Raw genomic sequence first — 25,639 nt, forward strand, 5'->3', positions numbered from 1 at the left:
AACTAGAAGAAGTCACCGTATTTACATTCAACGATTTGGTTTTGTTGACGTTGATGACTAAGCCTGCCGAGGAGGAGCGCTCGGCAATGTCGTTGAGCTTACTCTGCATATCAGAGCGCCGTTGCGCGAGGAGTGCAACGTCATCAGCCAATTCGAAGTCGTTTAGGTGCTCCATGGTTATAGGTTATAACAGCCCGCGGTTTGGTTCACGGTCAATCGCATCTACCAGAATCTCATCGATTACGATGAGGAACAGTAACGGTGATAGAATACATCCTTGCCTCACACCAGCTACGACCCGGATAGGGTCGGACAGGACCCCATTGTGCAGCACTCTACACAAAAAGGCCTCGTACTGTGCTTCGATGAGGCTGATGATTTTCTCAGGAACCCCCTTGCGTCTCAGGGCGCCCCACATATTCTCGTGAACACCAAGTAAAGGGACTCTTGGAATTCGTTGACCTGCTCCAGAATGATGCGGAGCGTGACAATATGGTCCACACAGGATCTTCCGACACGGAATCCGGCTTGCTGCCGCCGGAGAGTCGCATCGATCTTCTCCTGAATCCGGGCTAGGATAATTTTGCACAGAACTTTGAGAACGGTTCTCAGCAACATAATGCCTCGCCAGTTATCGCATACAGTCAGGTCACCCTTTTTGGGCACCTTCACTAAGATACCTTGCATCCAGTCGACCGGGAAAGTTGTGGTGTCCCAGATATTACGAAATAAACGATGCAGTAGTTGAGCGGATATCATGGGGTCAGCTTTGAGCATCTCGGCTGATATGCGGTCGACCCCTGGGCCTTTATTCGATTTCATGCTTTGGATGGCTGTTTGAATCTCTAGCAGTGATGAAGCTTCGGTATTGACGCGTGTTATACGTCGGATCCTAGGCAGATCATGCCGAGGTGGTGATGGCCTGGCTGGCACTTGAACAAATTGTTCGAAGTGCTCGAACCAGCGTTTCAGCTGATCAGTTGGGTCGGTCAATAACTGATCATTCGCGTCTTTCACAGGCATCGTTGCATTCATCTTCGTCGCTTAAGCGTCGTGAGATATCGTAGAGGAGGCGAATGTCCTCGGTTGCGGCGGCTTTCTCTCCTTCGTCGGCCAGAGAGTCTGCCCACGCTCGCTTGTCCCGTCGACATGAGCGTTTTACTTCCTTCTCAAGAGCCGCGTATTGTTGACGGGCTAAGACTTTGGCTCCTCTGGTTTTCAATCGCTCTATCGCGGCTTTGGCTTCTCTTCGCTCCTCTATCTTCCTCCATCGGTGATCCATTGTTTTCTCTGGGAGCGTAGTTCGCCCAGATTGTTCTCGCTGGTGGCGATGAAGACATTCTTGATGGCGGTCCATTGGTCTTCCACGCTGCCACCTTCCGGAATATCTGCAGCACGCGTCTCCAGTTCTTCAACGAAGGACCGTTTCACCGTGGCATCTGCTAGTCGGTGTGTGTTGAATCGTCGTCCAACTCTTTCCTTTCCTCCTGCCGACGAATCCGCGCAATGCGCAGGTGTATTTCGCCGATGAGGAGGTGATGATCAGATGCGATATCGGCACTACGTTTATTCCGTACATCAAGAAGGCTCCGTTTCCATTTTCGGCTGATGCAGATGTGGTCGATTTCATTTTCTGCAAAGCCGTCACGGGAGACCCACGTGACCTTGTGAACCGGTCGATGAGGGAAGAGGGATCCCCCGATCACCATGTCGTTATTACCACAAAATTCTGCGAACAGCTCTCCGTTTTCGCTCATTTCTCCGAGACCATGACGTCCCATAATGCGCTCATGGTTCGAGTTGTCGGATCCGATCTTCGCATTGAAGTCGCCCAAACAGATCTTGATATCACCCTTCGGAATTCTATCTACGACGGCATTGAGTTGACTGTAGAAGTTCTCTTTGTCTTGCAGATCGGTAGCATCGGTTGGCGCATAACATTGGATTATAGTAAGGTTTCGGACCCGTGTTCTAAATCTGGCAACGATTATCCTTTCACTTATAGGTTCCCACTTCATAAGCGCAGAGTGTGCCTGAGCGCTTAGTAGGAAGCCAACTCCGCGATGCCGGGGAGCGTGTTCACCTCGTAAACCAGAGTATAGCAGAACTTGTCCCGACGGTGTTCTGTGTTCTCCAAAGTTTGGCCAACGGACTTCACTCAGTCCCAGGATCTCAAGCTTCATGCGGCGTGCCTCATTGGCAAGTTGTGCCAATTTACCCTGCTGGGCTAGGGTTAAAACGCTCCATGTTCCTATTCGTGTCCGTTGTTTCGCACTTAGAGTCGTCGCCGTAATATCAGTCCGTATTCTTTCATTATTGGATTCTCGAACAAATTGAAGTTTCGGAAACAGTAGGTTGTTGGCCCAAGGTTCCCTATCCACCGGGATGGGGCTGCCATCTTAGGTATAGCTTCCGGGGAATAGCATTTCATAATCAGCCGCTGGATGCCAGAACGGATGCTGTTGAAGCCGCACCTCCTTGGTGGACAGACGCTCGATCAGTCGGGTCAAATTTGTTTAAGGTGATTATACAATCAAGCCAAGTGGTGAATTTCAAATTCACCACACGGTTTTACTCCTATTATGAAAAGTTCAAATCTAGCGTAATAATGTTCGTACAATGCTGAAATTAAAGTCGATTGTTTAGCATAAGTAAGCAAACGATCTACGGATGTTTCCTCTCCATGGGCGTTGTGGTTCTCTCAATTCGTGCTCTTGAAACGTGGTTTCCGAGATGGCCGATTTGTGGCTTTGTTGTATAACCACCTTAAAGTCCCCACCAGGACTAGGCTAGTGCGCTTTGAGCGGCACACGGTCGTTTTGATAGGGCCTGCTTGGGGACACATGCAGCTTTTTATAGAAGTTCAACAGTCGAACTGTCGAACTCCACCACATCCTAGGCAGACCCCATAGGACGCACCCTCTCACTCTAGTTGATGTCAGTCATTTTATCATTGAAAAATTCAATTTCTTCAGGTATTGTTGGAATTTCACTTTTTCAGTAAATTGCCTACATTTCGGCTATTACTCATCCGACATGAATATGCACAGAATGTTGATGTTAGAATTTGGAATCCACTATCGCATTATACGTAATTCAACGTTCAATTTACGGTCGTGTCTTTGATACAACATTCTACTTTTTTCTCCCCATATGGGGGATCTCCCACTATATGAACATATTTTCATTCAAAATGAATTATTGGCAGTGGCTGATTTTCTACCCGCCGCTGCCACATCCAGGCGCTATAGTATATGCATAAAATAGCCAGCATGAGTTAACCGCCAGAAATTTGTATGGCGAAAGACATCTAATGTGGGTTTTATCAAAATAAGGAACTTTTCATGAAAAATATTTGGTACCGGTTATGTAGGAAGGTGCCCGCTACAACGCCTACCAAATACTTTCATATTCATTTTGAGAAATCGAGCCTGTCGCCATACTGATTTCAGAAAGTTAACTCCTAGTGTGCCGCTGTAAGCACGCTCAAAGCAGGCGATTCATTGTCTTGGTGGCAAATTTATGATCTGCAAATGATATATTTCGTGCCAATATCTGCAAAAGAACTGGGCATATGTGATGTTGCTGAATTCTTATACAATATTGTATGAGACCTTAAAATAATGTAAGCTTTTCTTAGTAAGTAAGTAAGCACCAATCACCAAGGAAGAGTTTACAAATGTATACCCTTTGAACTTCATCCGTGATCCGTGTTTTGGAGTAAATAATCATTATTTTCTTGTTTGAATTTGGCGAACGTCATAGATTGCTGAGATTTTGTATTTTCCCCTACCTATAGTTGTTTGACGCTCTTGTTTTGGCGATGATGTTATTCATGTTTGTTGTTTTAGATTCGTTAAAACATTATTTACATCTCAAAAATCGAGTCCTTTATGAGCTTGAAAATCGATAAACATGTTATTTTGTTTTTTTTTTCGATTCGATGTACCATATACCATTATGCCTGTTGCCCGCGTAGCGTCTTTTAAACGCCACGTGCACGCAGCGTTAATATAGCGCAGGTGTGCATCGGCGCGGCAACGCTGCGCTACCGTTTTTTCTGATGCACATCACGGTCTTTTTACGCCATGTTCCTACGCGTAGCGTTGAAAGGCCGAGGCGTGCGTATCGTGTTATAGATGTCGAAGTGTTTTTGATGGCCCAATCAATCAACAGATGTTTGATCGTATTTGATTGGATGAAAACTTAGCACCAATTTCCTCTGTAATATTTTCTTTGTTCTATATATTCACTGCATACTAATACAATAATATATTTTTATATTCTGTATTTTTGTTTCAAATTTTCTTCCATGCTTACTTACAAATATTCATAATAATGTTATTCCACTATAATATCGATATTTAAAGTTTCTCCATGGTGTAATATGCTATTAACGTTTTCTTATTTAAAAGTCTGTCTAAAAAACATGTGCCTATTACTGCAGAATTGGCCTTCAATAGCGCTGTTCCAATCATTTTCGTCGACAGAGAGCGTCACAAATTAAGCTATTTAACACAGGTCGTTCGATCGCACGCTGCTCAACCTATCGAGCACATTAGATCGCATACGTCAACAGGTTTCAATTATGCTCGGTAAAGGTCCCATCAAACTATTTAAGTGGTCGTTGTAGCATTGAATGGGCGCTTCAAGTGCCTCTGTTTTTACTAAAAGATTGACAATTGTTTGAAGCTGTTAGGGCCTTGGACGTCGGGGAAGATCGTCTTTGCTTCCGCATATCTTATTTTCGACCAGAATCCATTAGCTATTGCATCATTACCATTGACGGTAAAATGGTTCTTCGTTACTAGCTTTCGGCATAGTTCCACTAGGTTGGCATCGGTAAGGATAACAACTTTTTTTTTCGCAAATCACTGATTTATTCTATATGTGTCACAAATCACCGGGTGGGCTGCTAAGTAGATCTCGTGAATCATTAACTAGCGAATGCTATTGGAGATCAAGGTTATCGACTTCTCTGCTTTCGGGGTGGTGCATATTCGAAGTGTTTGTTTGAGAAACTGCATATGTTGCATCTTTAAAAGACATGGGTTTTGGTCTTAGCTATTGATCTATGTCGAAGAAACAACGCAAACATTTCATTGTTTTTTCTTCAGATATTTGGAAAATGGACTTACATTTGTAGGTTTTTAAACAAACCATTCATTCGAGCTGTGAATTAATACAGTTTTTGGTTAGTGCTAGATTTCTTGACTATCGATTAGAGAGTGTCGTTTCGTGGCCACGTTCTTATCCTAAACTGGTTTATGGCGTGAGTAAACAAAATAGAAAGGCCAATTAAATAAACTAAGGCAGTAGCAACTGCAAGAGCATGCGTTTCCATTGTGATATTAATCACGTTAAGCTATTAAACCAACATTATGTTATATGGAACAAATGTTTATTGAAGCTTTTTTATTTACACCTAACAGTTTTTCTTATATTTTAATTATTCACCTTAATCCCTACATGTATACATAAGAATTAACTTTTCGTCATTTAGTATGGATTGCAATATACATCTATATAAATCACGTGGTTATTAGAAAAAAATATCACCTTTATTGTTCGTAAACGAAAATTGCTTGGTTTCATAGGAGAAACGTTGAGTCGCTTTCCAAGCGCGGTAGCAGCTTCGCGTCTAATCAACTTCCAGCTTTCGGAAGCTACCGATCATGCCACTGTCCAAATCGCCACGGCACGTATCGGTGTAGAAGGAGGAAGATTTTGTGATTTCGATTTGCATTTCGTCCATGGCCAGCAGTTGGGCCCTCTTGACCCGACAGCGCTCCTTGAACTGAGCAATCATACCGGACAGGGGGCCGGCTGTGCCACCGTATTCGTTCGGGAGGATGCTTTTGTTCGCCTTGGCGGAGAAGTCGCTCACGGTGCGGAAGAGCTGTAATGGTGGAGACAATAATACTGAATTAGGGATGGTTTCTCTTCCTAATACCGTTCTACTTGCTAGTTTTTTTTTCTATATATTCGTAGTCGAAAAGTTGTTTTGTTGTTTTTGATATTCATTGGTTTATATTTTTATATTTCGCGCGCAACAAAATTATACCAAAAGGCAATTATTTCACCCCTAAAGGGAACTTTTTATAGAAGGTACGGATTAATTAAATTAATTCTTAACTGATAGAGTAACGTCCTCCCATTCCTTGAACAGTCTGGAAACACGATGATGGATATAAATATTAGCAACCCTATAACAAGAGACCTGCGGTTTTGAATGTGGAACGAATTTCACGCGCGAAAACCGATTTGAGTGTAGACTCAGTGTAGTGTAGCCAGAAGTCAAAAATCAGAAATCAGAATATAGAAATTAGAAGTCAGGTGTCGGAAGCCAGAAATCAGAAGTCAGAAGAAAGATGTCAGAAGACACAATTCAGAAATTGGAACTTAGTAGTCAGAAGTCGAAAATCTGAAATCGGAAGTAAGGCGTTAGAAACAAGACTTCTGGTTGTATATGTCTGAAATCAGAATACAGAAGTAAGTCTAAAATCAAACAACAGACGTCTGAAATCAGACAGTCCGTCAAAAGCCGGGAGTCAGAAATAACAAGTCAGAAGTCAGAAGGCAGATTTCAAAAGTAACAAGTCAGAAGTCGGTCGCAGAATTTAGTAGTCAGAAGAAATCAAAAGTGAAAAGTTCGAAGTTAGAAGTCGGAATTCGGAAGTCAAAAATCAAAACTCTTGAGGTTAGAAGTTAGAACTCAAAAGTCGGAAGGCTTTGTCATAAGACAGAAGATGCAAATCATAAATCAACAGTTAGAAGTTAGAAGTTGGAGGTCGGAAGTCAGACGTCAGAAGTCAGAAAGCAGATGTCAGAAGGCAGATGTTAGAAATCAGAATTAAGAAGACAGAAGTTAAAAGTCAGAAGCCAGAGCAAGCGACAGAAATCAGAAGTCGGATGTCGTAAGCAGTGTTGGGATAAACTCAAAATCTCTTAACTCATGAACGATTCGAATCAATCGTGAGTTGAAACGTACCCAACTCAGCAGCTAAATCTCGCCTAACTTTTCAAAAATACCTAAGTAACATTTTTTTTCGTGAATTAATTTGAATAGCGCAATCAACAGAACAACATGAAAGCTTTTGATTGCAGTACTCAAATTAATTCATGAAAAAAATGTTACTTAGGACCTTTTGAAAAATTAAGCGAGAAATCATCATCTGCGACGCGAATGTACAGGTCGGAAGGGAAGTGTTCTTTCACCCTGTCATTAGAAAGGAGAGCTTTCACGCAAGAGCAACTATCAATAACAACGGTCTAAGGGTAATTAATTTTGCCGCAGACAGAGGAATGGCTCTCTGTAGCACCAATTTTGCACGCAAGAATATTCGAAAGCACACATGGAAGGTGCAACACGAAAATCTGGTGTGCAAAGAAATGGAACCATCATCAACAAGTCTCAAATGCTCCTTGGTTTTGCGGATGACAGGCTGATAAAATACGGCAGATTACAGTGGGCTGGACATGTAGTGCGTATGCCGATAGAGAGACCAGCAAAAGTGATGTTTAGCAGCCTGCAAGAACACTCCGGGGTGGACCCCGCACTCGCTGGCTGTGTGCAATCGAGAAGGATGTGCATGCGGCCGGTGTGCAGAGAGACTGGCGATTGGTGGCCCAAAAATGAGCGACCTGGAATATGAGAATACATTCGGTTTTTTTTTTTTTTTTTCTTTTTTTTTTTTTGCTAATTATCTAATACATGCATTCATCTCTTAGACTAGGTGTTCCGTGTTTTCTTAACACTATCATCCTTATTTGCTATGTTACGCTTTTAGTTATTATTAATACATTTCAATTGCCTCTGGCAGTTAGAACTTTTCCTCTGGTTGAATTGAACCATGTAGGAATTACAATGTTTTCAACTTAAACTAAACTTAACCTATTTTATACTAAGGGTACAAGGAGTTAATCGTTGCAATAGAAGATTGCAACGATTTTTGTCTAAAATTGGAAATTATTTTGTTGGACATTTGTTGCAATGTCTCAATATTAGAAATTCTATGAAGTTCATTGGTACTATACCACGGAGGCAACTTCAGAATCATTTTCAAAATTTTATTTTGAATCCTCTGGAGTGCCTTCTTTCTGGTATTGCAGCAACTAGCCCATATTGGCACAGCATACAACATGGCAGGTCTAAAATTTGTTTGTAAATCAAAAGTTTGTTCTTAAGACAAAGTTTTGATTTTCTGTTTATAAGTGGATATAGGCAATTAATATATTTGTTACATTTGGCTTGAAGGCCTTCAATGTGATTTTTAAAAGTTAATTTTGATCTAGCAGAAGTCCTAAATATTTAGCTTCGCTAGACCAATTAATTGGAACCCCATTCATAGTGACAATATGTCTGCTAGAAGGTTTCAAATAAGAAGCTCTCGGCTTATGTGGGAAAATTATAAGCTGAGTTTTGGAAGCATTCGGGGAAATTTTCCATTTTTGCAAGTAAGTGGAGAAAATATCCAAACTTTTTTGCAATCTACTACAAATGACACGAAGGCTTCGCCCTTTGGCTGAAAGGCCCGTGTCATCTGCAAACAAAGATTTTTGACACCCTGGTGGTAAATCAGGTAAGTCAGAAGTAAAAATGTTATACAATATGGGCCCCAGTATGCTGCCTTGGGGGACACCAACCCTTACAGGTAATCTATCAGATTTAGTATTCTGATAGTTTACCTGCAGCGAGCGATCTGATAAATAATTTTGGATCAGTTTAATGATGTACAGAGGAAAACTAAAATTCATCAATTTTACAATCAAACCTTCATGCCAAACACTGTCAAATGCTTTCTCTATATCAAGAAGAGCAACTCCAGTCGAATATCCTTCAGATTTGTTGAGCCGAATTAAGTTCGTAACTCTTAATAACTGATAAGTGGTTGAATGCCCATGGCGAAAACCAAATTGCTCATCAGCAAAAATAGAATTGTCATTAATATGAACCATCATTCTATTTAAAATAATCTTTTCAAACAGTTTGCTTATTGAAGAAAGCAAACTGATTGGGCGATAACTAGAAGCCTCAGCTGGATTTTTGTCCGGCTTCAAAATTGGAACAACTTTGGCGTTTTTCCATTTATCTGGAAAGTATGCCAATTGAAAACATTTGTTAAATAAATTAACCAAAAGGGATAAAGAGCTCTCAGGAAGTTTTTTGTAAGTATGTAGAAAATACCATCATCACCCGGGGCTTTCATATTTTTAAATTTTCTAGTAATAGATCTCACTTCATCCAAATTGGTTCCCAACGAAGGGTCAAAAACATTCTCTTGATTGAGAATGTCTTCGAAGCTCCGTGTAACCTGATCCTCAATTGGACTAGTGAGACCTAGACTAAAATTATGGGCACTCTCGAACTGCTGAGCAAGTTTTTGAGCCTTTTCGCCATTTGTTAATAAAATTTTATTTCCCTCTTTAAGCGCTGGAATTGGCTTTTGAGGTTTTTAAGAATTTTGTTAATTTCCAAAAGGGTTTCGAACTGGGATCCAACTTCGAGACATTATTCTCAAAGTTGGTATTTCTCAGAATAGCGAAACGTTTTTAATTTCATTTGCAAATCTCGCCAAATAACTTTCAACGTGGGATCGCGAGTTCTTTGGTATTGCCTTCTTCTCACATTTTTAAGACGGATCAGTAGCTGAAGATCGTCGTCAATAATAATGGAGTTGAATTTAACTTCACATTTCGGAATTGCAATGCCTCTGGCTTCGACAATTAAATTTGTCAAAGATACGAGAGCATTATCAATATCACTTTTGGTATCGAGAGGAATATCAACATCAAAATTCCTATCGATATACGTTTTATATAAATCCCAATCAGCTCTATGATAATTAAAAGTAGAGCTGATTGGATTATAAATGGCTTCTTGTGAGATTTCAAATGTCACAGGAAGGTGATCAGAGTCAAAGTCAGCATGAGTTACCAATTGGGCACACAGCTGACTTGAATCCGTTAAAACTAAATCAATTGTAGAAGGATTTCGACTGGAAGAAAAACAAGTTGGTCCATTGGGATATTGAATAGTATAATATCCCGCAGAACAATCTTCAAATAAAATTTTACCATTGGAATTGCTTTGAGCATTATTCCATGAACGGTGTTTGGCATTGAAGTCACCAATTACGAAGAATTTTGATTTGTTGCGAGTCAGAATTTGAAGATCAGCTTTCAACAAATTCTTTTGCTGCCCATTGCATTGAAAAGGCAAGTAGGCTGCAATGAAGGAAAATTGTCCAAAATTTGTTTCAACAGAAACTCCCAAGGTTTCAAAAACTTTGGTTTCAAACGAAGAAAATAATTTATGTTTGATACGTCTATTAATGACAATGGCGACCCCACCACAGGCGCTGTCAAGACGATCATTTCTGTAGATAAAATAGTTTGGATCTCTTTTAATGGAGAGTCCTGGTTTTAAATACGTTTCAGTTATAATGGCAATATGCACATTATGAACTGAAAGGAAGTTGAATAATTCATCTTCCTTACCCTTTAGAGAGCGGGCATTCCAATTTAGAACTTTCACACAATTATTTGGATCCATTGAAACGGAGTCCGATAACAATTTTTTGTGTGTACTTTATACCAACCTGAACAGCTTCAGGAATTGTATTTGCTTTGAACATTGCATCAATCATGTCAAAATCAAAATCAAAATCGGAAGCAGTCATGCTACCTGAATCGGCAACATGACCGTTATTTTCCGTTGGGACATGGGTATAAACCTCATTTTGAGAAGAGAAATTTGGTCTACCAGCAGCGATGTTTGCATACGTAGGTACATTGGAAAAATTGGAATTTACTGAAGTGCTTGCTACCCGTTGACGAGCAGCAAAATTTGTTTGTGAATTGTGGTGGGTATGAATTGCTCGACCGGTAACCGGTTTCGAAATTTGAGCGTTTGAAAAATTTCTACCCGTCGAATCTGGGATCCGATTGGAATTTCCCGTCATCAATTTTGCACGGGAATTCAAAACTTTTTTGCGTGAAGGGCATTCCCAGAAATTGGATTTATGATTGCCCCCACAGTTTGCGCACTTAAATTTATTGGACAGGACATGCGTCCTTGGCGTGAGAGGTTCCACCACAAATCATGCATTTAGCATCCATGTGACAATGTTTGGTTCCATGACCCCACTTTTGGCACTTACGGCACTGGGTAGGGGTTTGGAAATTTCCCCCAGGCCTGCGGAAATGTTCCCATGTAACACGGACATGAGACATAATACAGGCCTTTTCTAAACTTTTCATATTATTTAGTTCACTTTTGTTAAAATGAACTAAATAAAATTCTTGAGAAATGCCCCTCTGGGAAGTACCAGAATGGGATTTCTTTTTCATCTTAATTACTTGGACTGGTGAATATCCAAGTAATTGAGAAATTTCAATTTTAATCTCATCCAGTGATTTATCATCACTGGGGAGACCTTTCAAGACGACTTTGAACAATCGCTCAGTTTTGTCGTCGTATGTGAAGAATTTATGGCGCTTCTCAGTTAAATAGTGAAGAAGACGTTTGCGATCGTCAAAGGATCCCGGCAAAACGCGGCAGTCACCCTTCCTAGCAATCTGAAATGAAACCTTGATCCCCTGAAGGTCTCATTCCGGAAGCCAGAAAACTCGGCAACACATACCACAATTGGCGGAATCCTTTGCTTTTTCGCATGAATCGAATCACCTGGGCTAGAGGTAGATTCGATTTGCTCAATTTCATCATTAATCAAATCGAACTGATTGCTCAGTTCGATTGGAGAAGAATTATTTCCGATATTAGAGTTAGAAGGAATATCTGAATTCTCCAGCTTCCTTCTATTTTTTCCGCGCTTGGGCAGGACGGTCTTGAAACCTTGTTTCTTTGAAGGAAGTGGAGAATTCAGAGACTCCCCTTCCTCTTGTTTTTGTTAATACTCATTGCTGAGCGTGGAGACGTGACCTTCTAAGAGCTTTTTTCCCAGAACGGTGTCCCTGCAGGATTACCACCGCTTGTCGGAATTTTACTTCCGCAAACGGGTCCAACGTAAAACGAAGGCACGGGTCCTTGCAAAGATCGTAACGGGATCAGTGGGTACAAATAGCGCTAAGAAGCACCGTTGAAATTAAAATAGCTTCGGGTAGTATTAAAAACTTCCTTCCGCAAAGAGAGAAAGAACCGCACAGCACGAAAGCACGATGCGGTCTGATACATTCGGTTTTGTTACGGACAATTCGGAGTGTACGACCATCATACGTTGGTGGGATGCATTCCTTCAAATTCGCAAACGAGTAAGCTCGATGATTTGGGATATGTAAATTGTTTTACCAACACTGGGCAAGACGAAAGTCGGAAATCAGTGGTCTGGTCAGATATCAGAAGACAGAAGTAAGAAATCAGAATTAAGAAGACAAGTGAAAAGTCAGAAGTCAGACGCCAAAAGTCAGAAAACAGAAGTCAGAAGTCGGAAATCAGAAATCGGAAGGCATAGCAGCACACACATGTTCCACATAGGTTACTCCAACTCATATGTGACCAGATTTATCAACTTGCTGCAAACATTTTTGGCTGACTTGTGCTGCTCGGAAAGGCAGATGTCAGAAGTCAGAAGATAAAAGTCAGTACCCAGACTTCATAAGTGATAAAATTGGAATTGAATGTCGGAAGTCATAGTAAAAAGTTAGAAGGCAAATGTCAGAAATTTGAAGTTAGATTGCACATGTAAGAAGATAGAAGCCGAAACTCAGAGATTTGCAGTCAGAAAGCAAATGTCAGAAATCAGAACTCGGAAGTCAAAAGTCAGAAACCAGGGAGAAGATGTCCGAAGCCAGAAGATAAAAGTCAGAACCCAGACTTCAGAAGTCAAAAAATTGAAATTGAATGTCGGAAGTCTTAGTCAGTCAGTCAAAAGATTGCAGATGTAAGAAGACAGAAGGCGAAAGTCAGAGGTTTGCAGTCAGAAAGCAAATATCAGAAATCAGAAGTCGGAAGTCAAAAGTCAGAAACCAGGAGGCAGATGTCCGAAGCCAGAAGATAAAAGTCAGAACCCAGACTTCAGAAGTGATAAAATTGAAATTGAATGTCGGAAGTCTTAGTCAAAAGTTAGAAGGCAAATGTCAGAAATTTGAAGTCAGATTGCAGAAAACAGACGTAACAACTTGAACAATTTTCTGAAAAATCCATCGCTCAACTCATCTACCACCATCTCGCGAGCATGTTACACGAAACGATGTTTCGTATGACATCGTCACCAGAAGGCGCTGGAGTGAAATGTCAAACCCGAAGGATCACGACACTATAGTATATAGTATATAGCGCTATAGCGCCTCTAGTTGTGAATTGCGAAATCAATCAAATTCAAATTGATCGTTGAAGTCATGGTCGATGGTATTTTATCTAGTGTTACGTCTGTTTGTCTGTGTTGCAGATGTAAGAAGACAGAAGCCGAAACTCAGAGGTTTGCAGTCAGAAAGCAATGTCAGACATCAGAAGTCGGAAGTCAAAAGTCAGAAACCAGGAGACAGATGTCCGAAGTCTGAAGTCAGAAGACAGATGACAGAAGACAGAACTCAAAAGTCAGAAGTTAGAACTCAGAAATGAGAAGTCAAAAGTCGTAAAGTGAAAAATCAGGAGCCAGATATCAGAAATTTGAAGTCAGTAGTCGGATACCGGGAGTCACAATTCAGAGAGCAGGTAAGAAGGTAAAAGTCAGAAGTAAGAAGTCAGAAGTCGGAAATCAGAAGTCAAAAGGGAGAAGTTAGTAGGCAGATGTCATAAATAAGAAGATTAAAGTCGAAAGTCAGAAGCTAGACGCCAAAAGTTAGAATTCAGAAAGGAGAAAACGGCAGTTAGAATTCAGGAAGTAGAATTTGGAAGCCGAAAAACAGAAGTCAGGAGTCAAAATTCAAAAGACAGGAGTCGGACGGTAAATGTTAGAATTCAGAAATCAGGAGGCAGAAGCCAGAAATGTGAACCCAGAAGTAAGAAATCAGAAGTCAGAATACAGGAATTAGAAAACAGAAGTCAAAAGTCAAAAGTCAGAAGACAGATGTCATAAATCAGAAATTAAGAGTCAAAAGTTGGAAGTCAGAAGTCAGAAGGCAGATATCAGAAAGCAGATGTCAGACAGCAGATGTCAGAATTAAGAAGTTGGAAGCCAGAAGTCAGAAGGCAGATGTTAAGTCAGAAAACATATGTCAGACGTCAGAAATCAGAAGTCGGAACTCAGAAGTTGGAAGTCGGATGTCGAAAACCAGATTTCAGAAAGTAAATATCAGAAATTAGAAATCAGAAGTCAAAAATCAAAAAGGCAGGCGTCAAGAGACTGTCCGAAAGCAGATGTCAGAAGCCAGAATGGCTGACTAAATCTGATCTGAATGACTGATCACTAAATCATAAACCCGAGTTTGTGTATATAGAACCAATTTTGATCATATTTAGGTTCCTGTGACTAAATCAGACTGAATTGTGCTGCTAGGGAATTAGAAGTCAGAAGTCGGAAGGTAACAGTCAGAAATCAAGTGGCAAATATCAGAAGTCAAAAGACAAATTCAAAATCAGAAGTCAGAAGTCTGAAGATGAAGATCCAAACCACCGGATCGAATCGTTGGCAATGATTTAAAATTATTAACATTTCCATGTGACTGAAAGCTGAAAATCCGTATTAGGAACAAATCCAATGGAAACCCCTTAAAAAAAGTTAGGGGCCCCACACACGCTCCGACATGTTGTACAACTTTGACTCCGCCCCCAAGTTTGTGCGACCAATTCAGTTTGTACAACCGTCTGACGAACAGTTGGTACAATTAAAGCTCCAACAAACATAATAATTAGTCTTTCTGTACATGCTGATGTGTTTGGTGCTTTTTCACGAATACTGAATTGGATTGCAGTGCAATTAGATTGGATTTGAATTGGAATGGGATTAGAATTAGATTGGTTGTGGATTGAATTGAATTTGATTGGAACGTGAATGGCATGTTATTGGAATTTTAGTGATGATGGATTGGAATGCGATTGAAATTTGTTTAGAGTTGGAATTGTATTTGATCGTGCTTGGATTGGAAGTGGATTTGAATTGTATTAGAATCGGATTTTTACAGTCCATACAGGAATTCCTCCGGAAGTTCTTCCAGAAGTTCCTCCTGGAATTCCTCCGGAATTCCGGATTTTTCCAGAAGTATTTCTCGGCATTCCTCCGGAAGTTCCTCCTGGAATTTCTCCGAGAGTTCTTGCCGGAATTCCTCCAGAAAGTTCTTCCAGGAATTTCACCGGAAGTTTCTCCAAGAATTGCCCCGGAAGCTCCACCCGGAATTCAACCGGAAGTTCCTCCTGGAATTCCTCGAGAAGTTCCTCCCGAAATTCCTCTTGAAGTTTCTCCCGGAATTCCTCTGGATGCTCCTCCCGAAATTCCTCCGGAAGTACCTCCCGGAATTCCTCTTGAAGTTTCTCCTGGAATTCTTCCGGAAGTTCCTCCCGTAATTCCTCAGGAAGTTCTTCCCGAAAATCCTCCGGAAGTGCCTCCCGGAATTCCTCCAAAGTTCTTCCCGGAATTCCTCCGAAAGTTCCTCCCGGATTTTTTCCGAAAGTTCCTCTCGGAATTCTTCGGGAAGTTCCTACCGGAATTCCTCCAGATGTTCCTCCGGAAGATCCTCCCCGGATTCCGAAGTTCCTCTTCGAATTACGAAGTACTTCCAGGAATTCCGAAGTTCCTCCAGGAATTCCTCCGGAAAATCCTCCAAGAATTCCTTAGAAAGTTCCTCCCGGAATTCCTCAGGAAGCTTCTCCAGGAATTGCTGCGGAAATTCCACCCGGAATTCAACCGGAAGCTCCTCCTGAAATTCCTGCGGAAGTTCCTCCCGGAATTCCTCCGGAAGTTTCTCCAGATGTTCCTCCCGGAATTCCTCCGGATGTTCCTCTCATAGTTCCTTCGAAATTTCCTCCCGGAGTTCCTCTGGAAAATCCTCCAGGAAATCCTCCGGAAGTTCCTTCGGGAACTCTTCCGGAAGTTCCTCCGAAAATTCTTTCAGGAAATCCTCCGGAAGTTCCTCCAGGAATTCCTCTGGAAGTTCCCTTACGGATATCTCCGAAAGTTCCTCCCGGAATTCTGAAATTTCTCCCAGAATTCCGAAGTTCCTCCCGGAGTTTCTCAAAAAAATCCTTCCAGGAAATCCTTCAGAAGTTCCTCCAGGAATTCCTTCAGAAGTTCCTCCAGGAATTCTTACGTAAGTTCCTCCAGGAACTCCACAAAAAGCGTTTCCTGGAATTCCTCTGGATGTTTCTTTAGGAATTCCTCCGGAATTTAGGGCGGAGCCAAAGTTGTACAACACATCGGAGCGTGTGTGGGGCCCCTTAGAAAAAGGTAAAAGTAAGATGTCTTAGGTCAGCAGTCATATGTCGGAAATTTAAAATCAGATCACTTGTCATAAGACGAGTTTGTACAATCCCATTGAATTCCACCACTTAATTGTATCTTGACAGATACGTATTTCGACCTCAACAGTAAGGCCCTCTTCAGTGTCTCGACTTGAGTCGAGTCAAGTACGAGACACTGAAGGCGGCCTTACTGTTGAGGTCGAAATACGTATCTGTCAAGATACAATTAAGTGGTGGAATTCAATGGGATTGTACAAACTCGTCTTATGACAAGTGAAGACATTCCACTAAAAAGCTCAAAATAATTTTCTTTATAAAATCAGATGTCAGAAGCTAGATGCCAGATGTCAGTATTTAGAGGTCGGAAGGCTAAAGACAGAGGTCAGAGGTCAAAAGCTAAACGTAAGATGTCAGGAATCGGAATCAGAAGTCAGAATTCAGAAATAGTCATAGTCAAAAGTCAGAAGACAAATGTCGGCAGATTTTTAACTTTTAGAAATGGGATAAGATCAGCATGTGGTGAATTTGAAATTCATCACCGCGTTAACTGTATAATCACCCTTAGGGCGCGTTTGAGTGAGACACGGGTTTCGCTCTATATCTTGAGGTATTGTCGCAAAAAAAAAAATTAAGCTGCTATCCAAAGCGACCTATACGACCTATTCCAACCACTAACCCACTATTCTTTTCAAACGGCAAATGTTGAATCATGATGATTTAAAATGCAATATTTGTAGAAAATTTCAATGATCCTTTCCGGACAGACCGTCCAGATTGCAAAGTATCTTTAGTGATATTAGCTTGTTGTGATAGTGAATCATATGTAATAATTAAACTTTTGCTTGAAATTTGCACAATAGTAGTCTAGGATCTAAAATTATTTTTAAAAACTTTAATGAAGAGTTTTACAATTTTAAAACATAATTTACTGAAATTTACTCACATTGATTCGCTTCTTCAGCTTCTCGCTCAGCAGCGACACGCAAAACTCCAACAGCGTCACTGCCGACGAGGGCAGCCCGATAAAGTTGAACGATCTCATCCGGGTGGGAATACCGTGCTGTATGCTTTCGGCCACCTTCTTGATATCGATCAGCGACCACAGCCCCATCAGCTTCATCGACAGCTGCCGTTCGTCGATGCACTGCACATAGCCGCAAATTTGCGCCTCCTCATCGTCTGCGAGCACTTCTTGCACCAGGAAATGGGCCCTCGCCAGAAGGGCCGAATTCACTCGATTGAGGTCCAGGTTACCGGCGACGGAGAGTATAAGCTGTTGGCCGTTGGCATCCCGTTGTGGAATCGGCACCAGATATCCGCCGTCAATGAGAGCCTCCATTTCTGGGTCCTCTATATCACAGTTTCGGAACCATTTCGGGTAGGTCTGTCGAATGGAGAGGTACTTTTCCAGCATTTCACAAGACTGATTTATGGAGAACTTTTTTGTTCGCAGGAAACGCAGCAGGAACAACGGATCCGTGCGACACTTTTTAATGTGAGGATTCTTTGCGATCCATTCTCGCATCTGGGCCAGGGCTTGTTCACGCACTTTGTCATCTTCTCGAAGCTCTGCCTTGGCGATTTTGCGTAGTTTGTCACTCAGCGTGCAGCGATAAGGTTCGTACTTAGAGGGATTCTTACAGTTGCTGTACACAACACAGTCGACCTCCATTGTGGCTGAAATCTGTAACGAAAATGTCGAACGATATAACCAGCTTCTTAAAAATTGCGCGCGCTGTGTTTGTGTATGTCATTAGGATGGTTGTGAATTGATTCCCGGAAAAATTTTCCACTACGTTGGCATGTTTATCATTCCGTCTATATTTAATTCTGATTATTTTCCTAACGATTCTCGTCTTTCAGCAAACCTCTATATAGTAACTATAAATGTTGGTCGATCCATGTGGTGCTAATTCAATTGGCAATCGAACCGTTCAATTTTAATCCGACCCACATTCGTATCAGGGTGGCAACGCTAACGTAAAACATGAACCGGTATGTCTTTATCTCACAGTCGATATGCAACAACACTCAAAAGTAGTAACAGTACCTAGAGTTTCATTCAAATTTATGTGGTCCGAGTAACTCATTTTTCTGTTTGAATCAAGTCCATGTATGAAAACGATCATACGGTTTTCTTATTCTTCCACACGTTGATGGTTTTATTGATTTCGAATCAATTCAAACTTGTTTTCAAGAAACCTTATTGCAGATCACATTTGTAGGAGTCTTGGCATAGGGTCTGTCATTTGTACTGATGTCGAATATATTATCAATGTTCTGGTCATGTTTTTAGCAAAGATTAACTATGAAGATGTTATTATTCCGACTCCATTTCCATACAGGCGTCAAATATCAATTAGACGAGTGGCGTTTCTGTCACAAGATTTACGTTACGCAACGGACTGATTTGGAGGTTCGGTTAAAAAAAATTACGCTTATGGAATCAGGCGATAAATTATTCATCAAACATTTCCGCATAAAAATAGAAGGAGACGCGCTTTGACGGCGTCGATAATTATCGCTCTTGAATGCGGTTAGCTTATTTTCACCACCAGTACCAACGACGCGCGCGCGGCCATTTGAGCATCGAGATTTATGGCGTGAAATGACTGAGACGGCTGGCGGGCCGCCATATAGAATTGTAGCTGGCCAGCAGAGGCCGATCTCTCATTAAACTTTGTACCTACAAACACTTTTATGGTGCGCTGAAATGTGAGACGAATTGACAATGCATTATTGGTAGGAAAATATGTGAAATTCTAGAAGATGTGATATTAACAATCGGGCAGAAGAGTGTGTGTGAACATTTTACAATCTGGCACGTGTTGCGCGACAGAGATTTTTGTGGATAGCTGCACTCACTTTTTACGTGGTTGGATTTCAATATACTCTCGATACATCTGAATTGATAATTACAAGACAGATATCCGGTAATACAGGTAAACTTCGATATAACGTACATATTAATTTCAAAGTTGTACGTTATATCGAAGCATGAGTACTCATCCTAATTTTACACTACTTACATGTTGAACTATCATGTACTTTGTGGGCGAATATTATTTTTTTTATATAAGGCTCAGCTACAAAAGACCCGAAGAATTGAATTCTTCATTTTATATCTATATAAAGCATAGGAAATAACATAGCAAGAGGCACAGGAAACAAGGCTTTCTTTTACATGAATATTCATTTATTGAGTATCCGTGATCTTTAGGAAAGATCCATACAAAAATTAGCGATTTTCAACCCCCTCTCCCCCCTTTGTCACACTTTTTGTCTTGTTATAAGACGAGTTTGTACCTTCCCATTTAATTCCACCACTTGATTGTACCTTGACAGATACGTATTTCGACCTCAACAGTAAGGTCGTCTTCGGTGTCTCGTACTTGACTCGACTCGAGAGACACTGAAGACGACCTTACTGTTGAGGTCGGAATACGTATCTGTCAAGGTACAATCAAGTGGTGGAATTAAATGGCAAGGTACAAACTCGTCTCATGACAAGTGAAGACATTCCATTAAAAAGCTCAAAATAATTATCTTAACACTTTTTGTATTAAACCTCTAAAATTTTTGTATGAATCGTCACGCTGCTCTGGACTCCCCCTTCCCCCTACAGGCGTGACGTACTTTATGGATGGCCCCTTAGTGGATTTAAACTAGGGCACGATGGGGCACGTGCTCGCCAAATTAAATATTTTCACTGAAATTTGAAATTATATACGCCAACATCATTCCGAAAAAAAATCTGGTTTCACGCCAATTTTGATCAATTTTATTCAAAATTTCCGATGGAATTTCTAGAGAAGTTCCTGACCCTAGCAGCACACATATTTCACATAGGTTACTGCAACTCATATGTGACCTGAATCAGTCACAATCAAGTTGTTGTAACCCATTTCGTCTGACTTGTGCTGCTCGGGGAATAAAAGTCTAGAGAAATGTAGGATTTCTAATTGGAAATTCCTTTGCTATTTTTTTTAGAGATTCCTTTAGGAAATCTTTTCTTCAATAAAACCATACAAAATACCTGAATTCTATCCGATATTTTGTTGGATGTATTCTTCTAGAAATTTCAATACTTCCTTGAAGGTATTTCCAACAGAATGTTTGAAGGAATTTTTGAAGAAATTTTCTACGAAATAGTCAAATATTTCCTAAAGGGATTTCCCAAGAAATTCCAAATGGTATTTCCAAACTATTTCCCAAATGGATTCCTAAAAAATCGATAGAATTCTCCGAAGGATTTTCCGCTCGTATTATTATCGAATTTTTTTTTTAATTTATATGAACAACTGTCCACGCTGGGGGAGGGGGGTATCTGAAACTGATCAAAACCTATCACTGTGGTATATGGACAGCCCCTAAATGAATTATAAAAAATCTAAAGCAAATTTTCAAAACCTTAATAATATTCCGAAGGAATTCCAGAACTAAACCCCAAAGGAATATCCGAAAGAATTACCATAATATTTTACGGGAATTTTAGAAAGTATTTCCAGAGAATGTTTAAAAGGAATTCGTGAATATATTTCAAAATGAATGATTCGAAGAATTCCCGGAGGAAGTTTTGAATACCAAAGGAACTCCTAAGGTAGATTCTGAAGTAATTCTTAAAATTCATTCTTCCAATTTTCGAAAAAGCATTGAAGAAGAATTTAAAAATGGTTTTTAGATTTATTTCCGACGTTGTTTCCGGAGGATTTTCCAAAGAAATCCCTGGGATATTTCTGAAGGAAATCTTGAAGCAACGTCCAAAGAAATGTTTGGAGAAATCTAAGAATGTCGGAAGTTCCTTCAGGAGTTCAATTTAAAAATCCTTCAGGAATTTGTAATTATCGGGTAAGTATGCCCAGCGCTATGCTGAGACTCCCTGAACCAATGGCCTCAGGGTCGGCACGCTCACCTCAAGCAACTCGCGGACAGGGAACTCTCGCAATGAAATGCAGGGAAACCACAGAGCTTCACTTTGCGACACTTTATTCACTTCTGTCTTCACTCTCTCTTAAAGCTAGTTAATCTGTCTTTAGAGCCCCTCTTCCTGGCAGCACTACACAACTCTATTTCTTTCCTTCCTCTTTTTCCTTACTTCCTTCTGTAGCAGACGACCCGGCAGCGAGCAACTCTGTTCACTGCGGGCTTACCGGTGGTATCGCCGGAGTGGCTTGGGGATTTTCCTCGCTTTTAGCTTTGTTGCAACTCGTCCAATAAAAAGGCCGACCGACTATCGGCGGAAACAATGCCGGATTAAGCCGGCGCTTCTTGCTGGGGTTTTCAACCCAGAAACAGTGGGGTTGTCCTCAACGCCTTCTTTTGTTCCACACACTTTCTTCTCTACTCTTCAACTTCCAACTTTGATCACTTTGAAACTTTGTAACACCCGTTCGCTCCGAAATACTTTGGAATAGTGACTGGATCTCAGGGTCATGACCTCCTTTTCCAGGTCAGTCACCTCTTCTCACAGTATCGACCCAATTACGCCACCCCTTAATGGCTACTTAACGAAGGTGCTTCTGGCCCTCTGGTGTTGGGTTGGAGGACTATGGTGAGTGGTTGGATGCGGTCTTATAGGGTGGTAGAGGCTAATCATGCCCTGCTCTACTGCAGTTGCTAAAGTACTGGGAAAACCTGTACATAAAGACGAGTTTTACCTGCCATTCACAAACAATTCACGCATTAGACTACATTTTCATGAAGTTCTCGGCAACACTCGTCACATAACATAACCAACACTTAAAAATTCGTTTTGAAATTCCCCAGGAGTTTCCTTGAATTTTACTCTTTTTTTTAGTTTTTCCTCGGAATTCAAAGGAATTCTTGCAGGAATTCGCGGAGGTCTTAGGATTTTCTTGAAAGAAATTAAAGAAAGAATTCGATGTGGAAGTATTGAACTAATTCCAAGGGAAATTCAGAAGGAATTACTTGAAGAATTTTCGAAGGAATCACTAGATTAATTTCTGGAAGATGTTCAGAAGAAATCCCTCCGGGAATTGCCGAAGAATTTCCTGTAGTAATCTTCGAAGGATTTTGTTGGAGAAATAAGAGCAACTACCTGGAGCGATTTTCGAAGGAAATCCAGGAGAAACTCCAGATGGAACAATTCCAGACGGGATTCTGGAGGAAGTTCCTGAAACAATTTGCGAAGAAATTCCTGTAGAAATCTATGAATTTCTTCGCAAATTTTATTTGGATCTCCTTCCTAAATTCCTTTGGGAATTGCTTAAAAATGCATTCAGGAAACTCCTTCGGAAATTGCTTTAGGAATTCCTCCAGAAATTACTTTACGAACTCGTTTCGAAAATTTCTTCAGTTTTTTTCATTCCTTCATGAATTCAATCAGATTTTTTTTTTCAAGAATTGATTCGGAAATTCTTTTTGTAACTCTTTTAGAATTTCCTACAGGAATTCCTCCTCAAAATTCGCCAGAGAAAATTATGGGAGGAGAATATGCTTCCTGAAGCATCTTCATGAAAAATCTTGAAGTTTGATACCCATATTGATAGGGTTCTGAACGTTTTTCAAATTGGCCACTTCCCCGGGAAACCTGGAACCTACTACAGAGCGGTCAGAGCAACTGATCATCCTTAATATGCTTCCTGAAGCATCTTCATGAAAAATCATGAAGTTTGATACCCATTATGATTGGGGTTTCAACGTTTTTCAAATTGGCCACTTCCCCCGGGGCACCTGGAACCTACTACAGAGTGGTCAGGGCAACTGATCGTCCTGCATATGCTTCCTGAAGCATCTCCATGAAAAATCTTGAAGTTTGATACCAATATTGATATGGTACCGGATAATATATACGTGATTGGAAGGATATACATAATTGACCATAGTATCCGGATCCAGGTTTACTGAAATGGCCATATCTCGGATGTTTTTCAACGGATCTTAGCGCAACCGCCCGCATTCAATTTTCAAAAGAACTAGTTGCTAGTAAAATAGTGTTTATCGATGTAACTTCAAACCACACAAAAATACGAGCGGCAGAAAAAATGTGTTATTGACATGACCTCCGAAAATCCGGAACATTTCCGGTGGCCAGTATCCGTGACCGTGCATGTTCCTAAATCTTGACTAAATTTGTCGTCGAATGCTTCCGGTTTTGCCCAATTACATCAATTTTCCAAAAAGTTATAAGGATTTGAATTTGGGCCAAATTTTCTCGATTTCTCAAAACTCAATAATTTTGCTTAACCCCTGTATATACCAGAATAGAAGTTTTTCGTAAGGATTTTTCGCCGTGGAGGTTTGTGTTGGGTGTCAAAATTCATGTTTTCCCAAGACGATGGATATAGGATCTTTATAAGAGATATATTTTGAGGACTGTAAGACTCTTTGGCCAATTTGTAACAGGTTCTGGAAGTTCTGCGAAAGTGACATTTGTTCAGGGTGTATGGCCAATCCCGTATCGTTTTCACGAAAATGGCCATATATCTGCGTATACCTAACGAATTTTCGATCTGCAGCCAGCATTGGTCAGCATATTAGTTCTAGTTTCTGGGGAAAGCATAAAACATGATGACAGTAAACGTCATATGAAATGACAAGCAGCAGAAAAAATGCATTTTTAACATACCCTCGGAAAACCCGGAACACCACTGGTGGCCAAGGACCAATCAGAGGTTTCGTATAGGGCCAGTATACTAGAAGAGTTTCCGCGTCCGATTGATCAAAATCGGATCATTCTACGCAAAGTTATGCTGATTTGAACTTGGACAAATTTTTGCCTATCTCAACCTTTTTGTCTAACCCCTGTACATATAGCCTTCACGTATACTCAGTGAACAAGAAAGGCAAAAATATGTCTGCCCAAAACCGCATATTTGTCCCATACGAATAGGAAAATCAGCAAAGATCGGACTGATATGCGATCATAGGTAGTAGGATATCTGTTCCGATATCAATAACAATAAGGCGATGTGTACATGAAATACATTGATTTCTCACCCAACCATGAGAATAATTATGCTCAGCTCAGGTAAATTGTAATTGAAAATATTTTGGTTACTTCCAAAATAAACTTAATATCACATTTTTGAAGTATTTAACTGAAAAGCATCATCACCACCATGCACCTATTTCAATATCAGTTAATCCTATGCTTGTCATATTTCAATAATACTATTTCCAACATATAATATGCACACTATTACTCGTGTGTGTACGTAACGATGTTATTGCAGTGGGGTCGAATTCTTCAATGTTTTGTATTTATGTAGGTCGTAGGAACAATTGAAATATTATTAGAAGTATTATTCCAAAATTACAGTTTTTGTTGGAATTTTCCAATTTATCAGTTTAATTTTATGTTTGTCATAATTGTAGGATTTTTCTCTGAAATAGACCTAACTGTATTTGACCTTAAAATTTGAAACGACTCATACTCTGTCTATTCATAAAAATTCGTTCAACGGGCGCTACTACTAGATAATCCGTAATCTTCTCTTTTTGTTGGGTACGTTAGTTGACCAAAATAGTATGAATTAAGTGCACAATCGCCATTCCCAAAATCAAGGTCAGAATCAATTACACCCATTCAAAAAAAGTTCCTAGAACTGATCAACTGAAGTTGAATTTCACAATGAAAGCATTTTTGAAATAAAAATCTAGATCGGCAACCCTTGAGAATAATGCAAGTCAAACAGACATGGATATTTGAGACATTGTTGATATAAAACCAATATCAAGCTATAGGAAATCGCGTAGTTTTTTTTTGTAATATAATTATATTGATAATGAAAATGTGATGTTCTTTATGTGTTATGAAGTGAATTTCAAAAGGATACATCTGTCTTAGCTTAAATTGATTTTAAAACAATGCCGTGAAAGCAGATGTATCAGATGTAGTAATAATCTAGCAGTGCATCAAATCAACAGTTCAAATAAACGTAAAAATTTTATTTCTATTAATTTTAGACTTGTGAACCAAAGAAGATTGCTATACCTTACCATACAGTATTGCAGTCAGTTTTGATTGCCTGCACATATTTATCAAGGGTAATATTGTACGGCTCATAATGAAAACGACTAGTCCGGTTACTTTTAATACCTAGCGGGCAAAACTAAGCGCCAGACAGTCACCTCAGAGCAACAAATCCAATTAAGAAAAGGTACTTTGATAATTTTGAGATTTGGTCCCCACATGATGGAGTGATGCATTGAATGCTTTGATTGTAAGGAGCAGAACATTTAACCCACCCGCAGCGATCAAATGAATTCCAAAGAACAAAACCCTCCAATTTCTCAACTCCTTGTAAAACTAGAGTTCAT

At 40.3% G+C, this 25,639-nt stretch overlaps 1 protein-coding gene across 1 annotated transcript in view; it reads right to left on the reverse strand.

Moving 5' to 3' along the window:
• Positions 1-5,594: 5,594 nt before the first annotated feature.
• LOC134214261 (clavesin-1-like) overlaps positions 5,595-25,639 on the reverse strand; it is a 36,036-nt gene continuing 15,991 nt past the window's right edge. Inside the window, exons 2-3 of the mRNA XM_062693668.1 lie at positions 17,301-18,041; positions 5,595-5,899 (exon numbers count right to left, since the gene is read on the reverse strand). Coding sequence (XP_062549652.1) covers positions 5,642-5,899; positions 17,301-18,029 — 987 coding nt within the window. The 5' untranslated portion in view covers positions 18,030-18,041 and the 3' untranslated portion in view covers positions 5,595-5,641. The remainder of the gene's footprint in view (positions 5,900-17,300; positions 18,042-25,639) is intronic.

The sequence above is a fragment of the Armigeres subalbatus genome, chromosome 2 (genome assembly GCF_024139115.2).
Source record: "Armigeres subalbatus isolate Guangzhou_Male chromosome 2, GZ_Asu_2, whole genome shotgun sequence".
NCBI lineage: Eukaryota > Metazoa > Arthropoda > Insecta > Diptera > Culicidae > Armigeres > Armigeres subalbatus.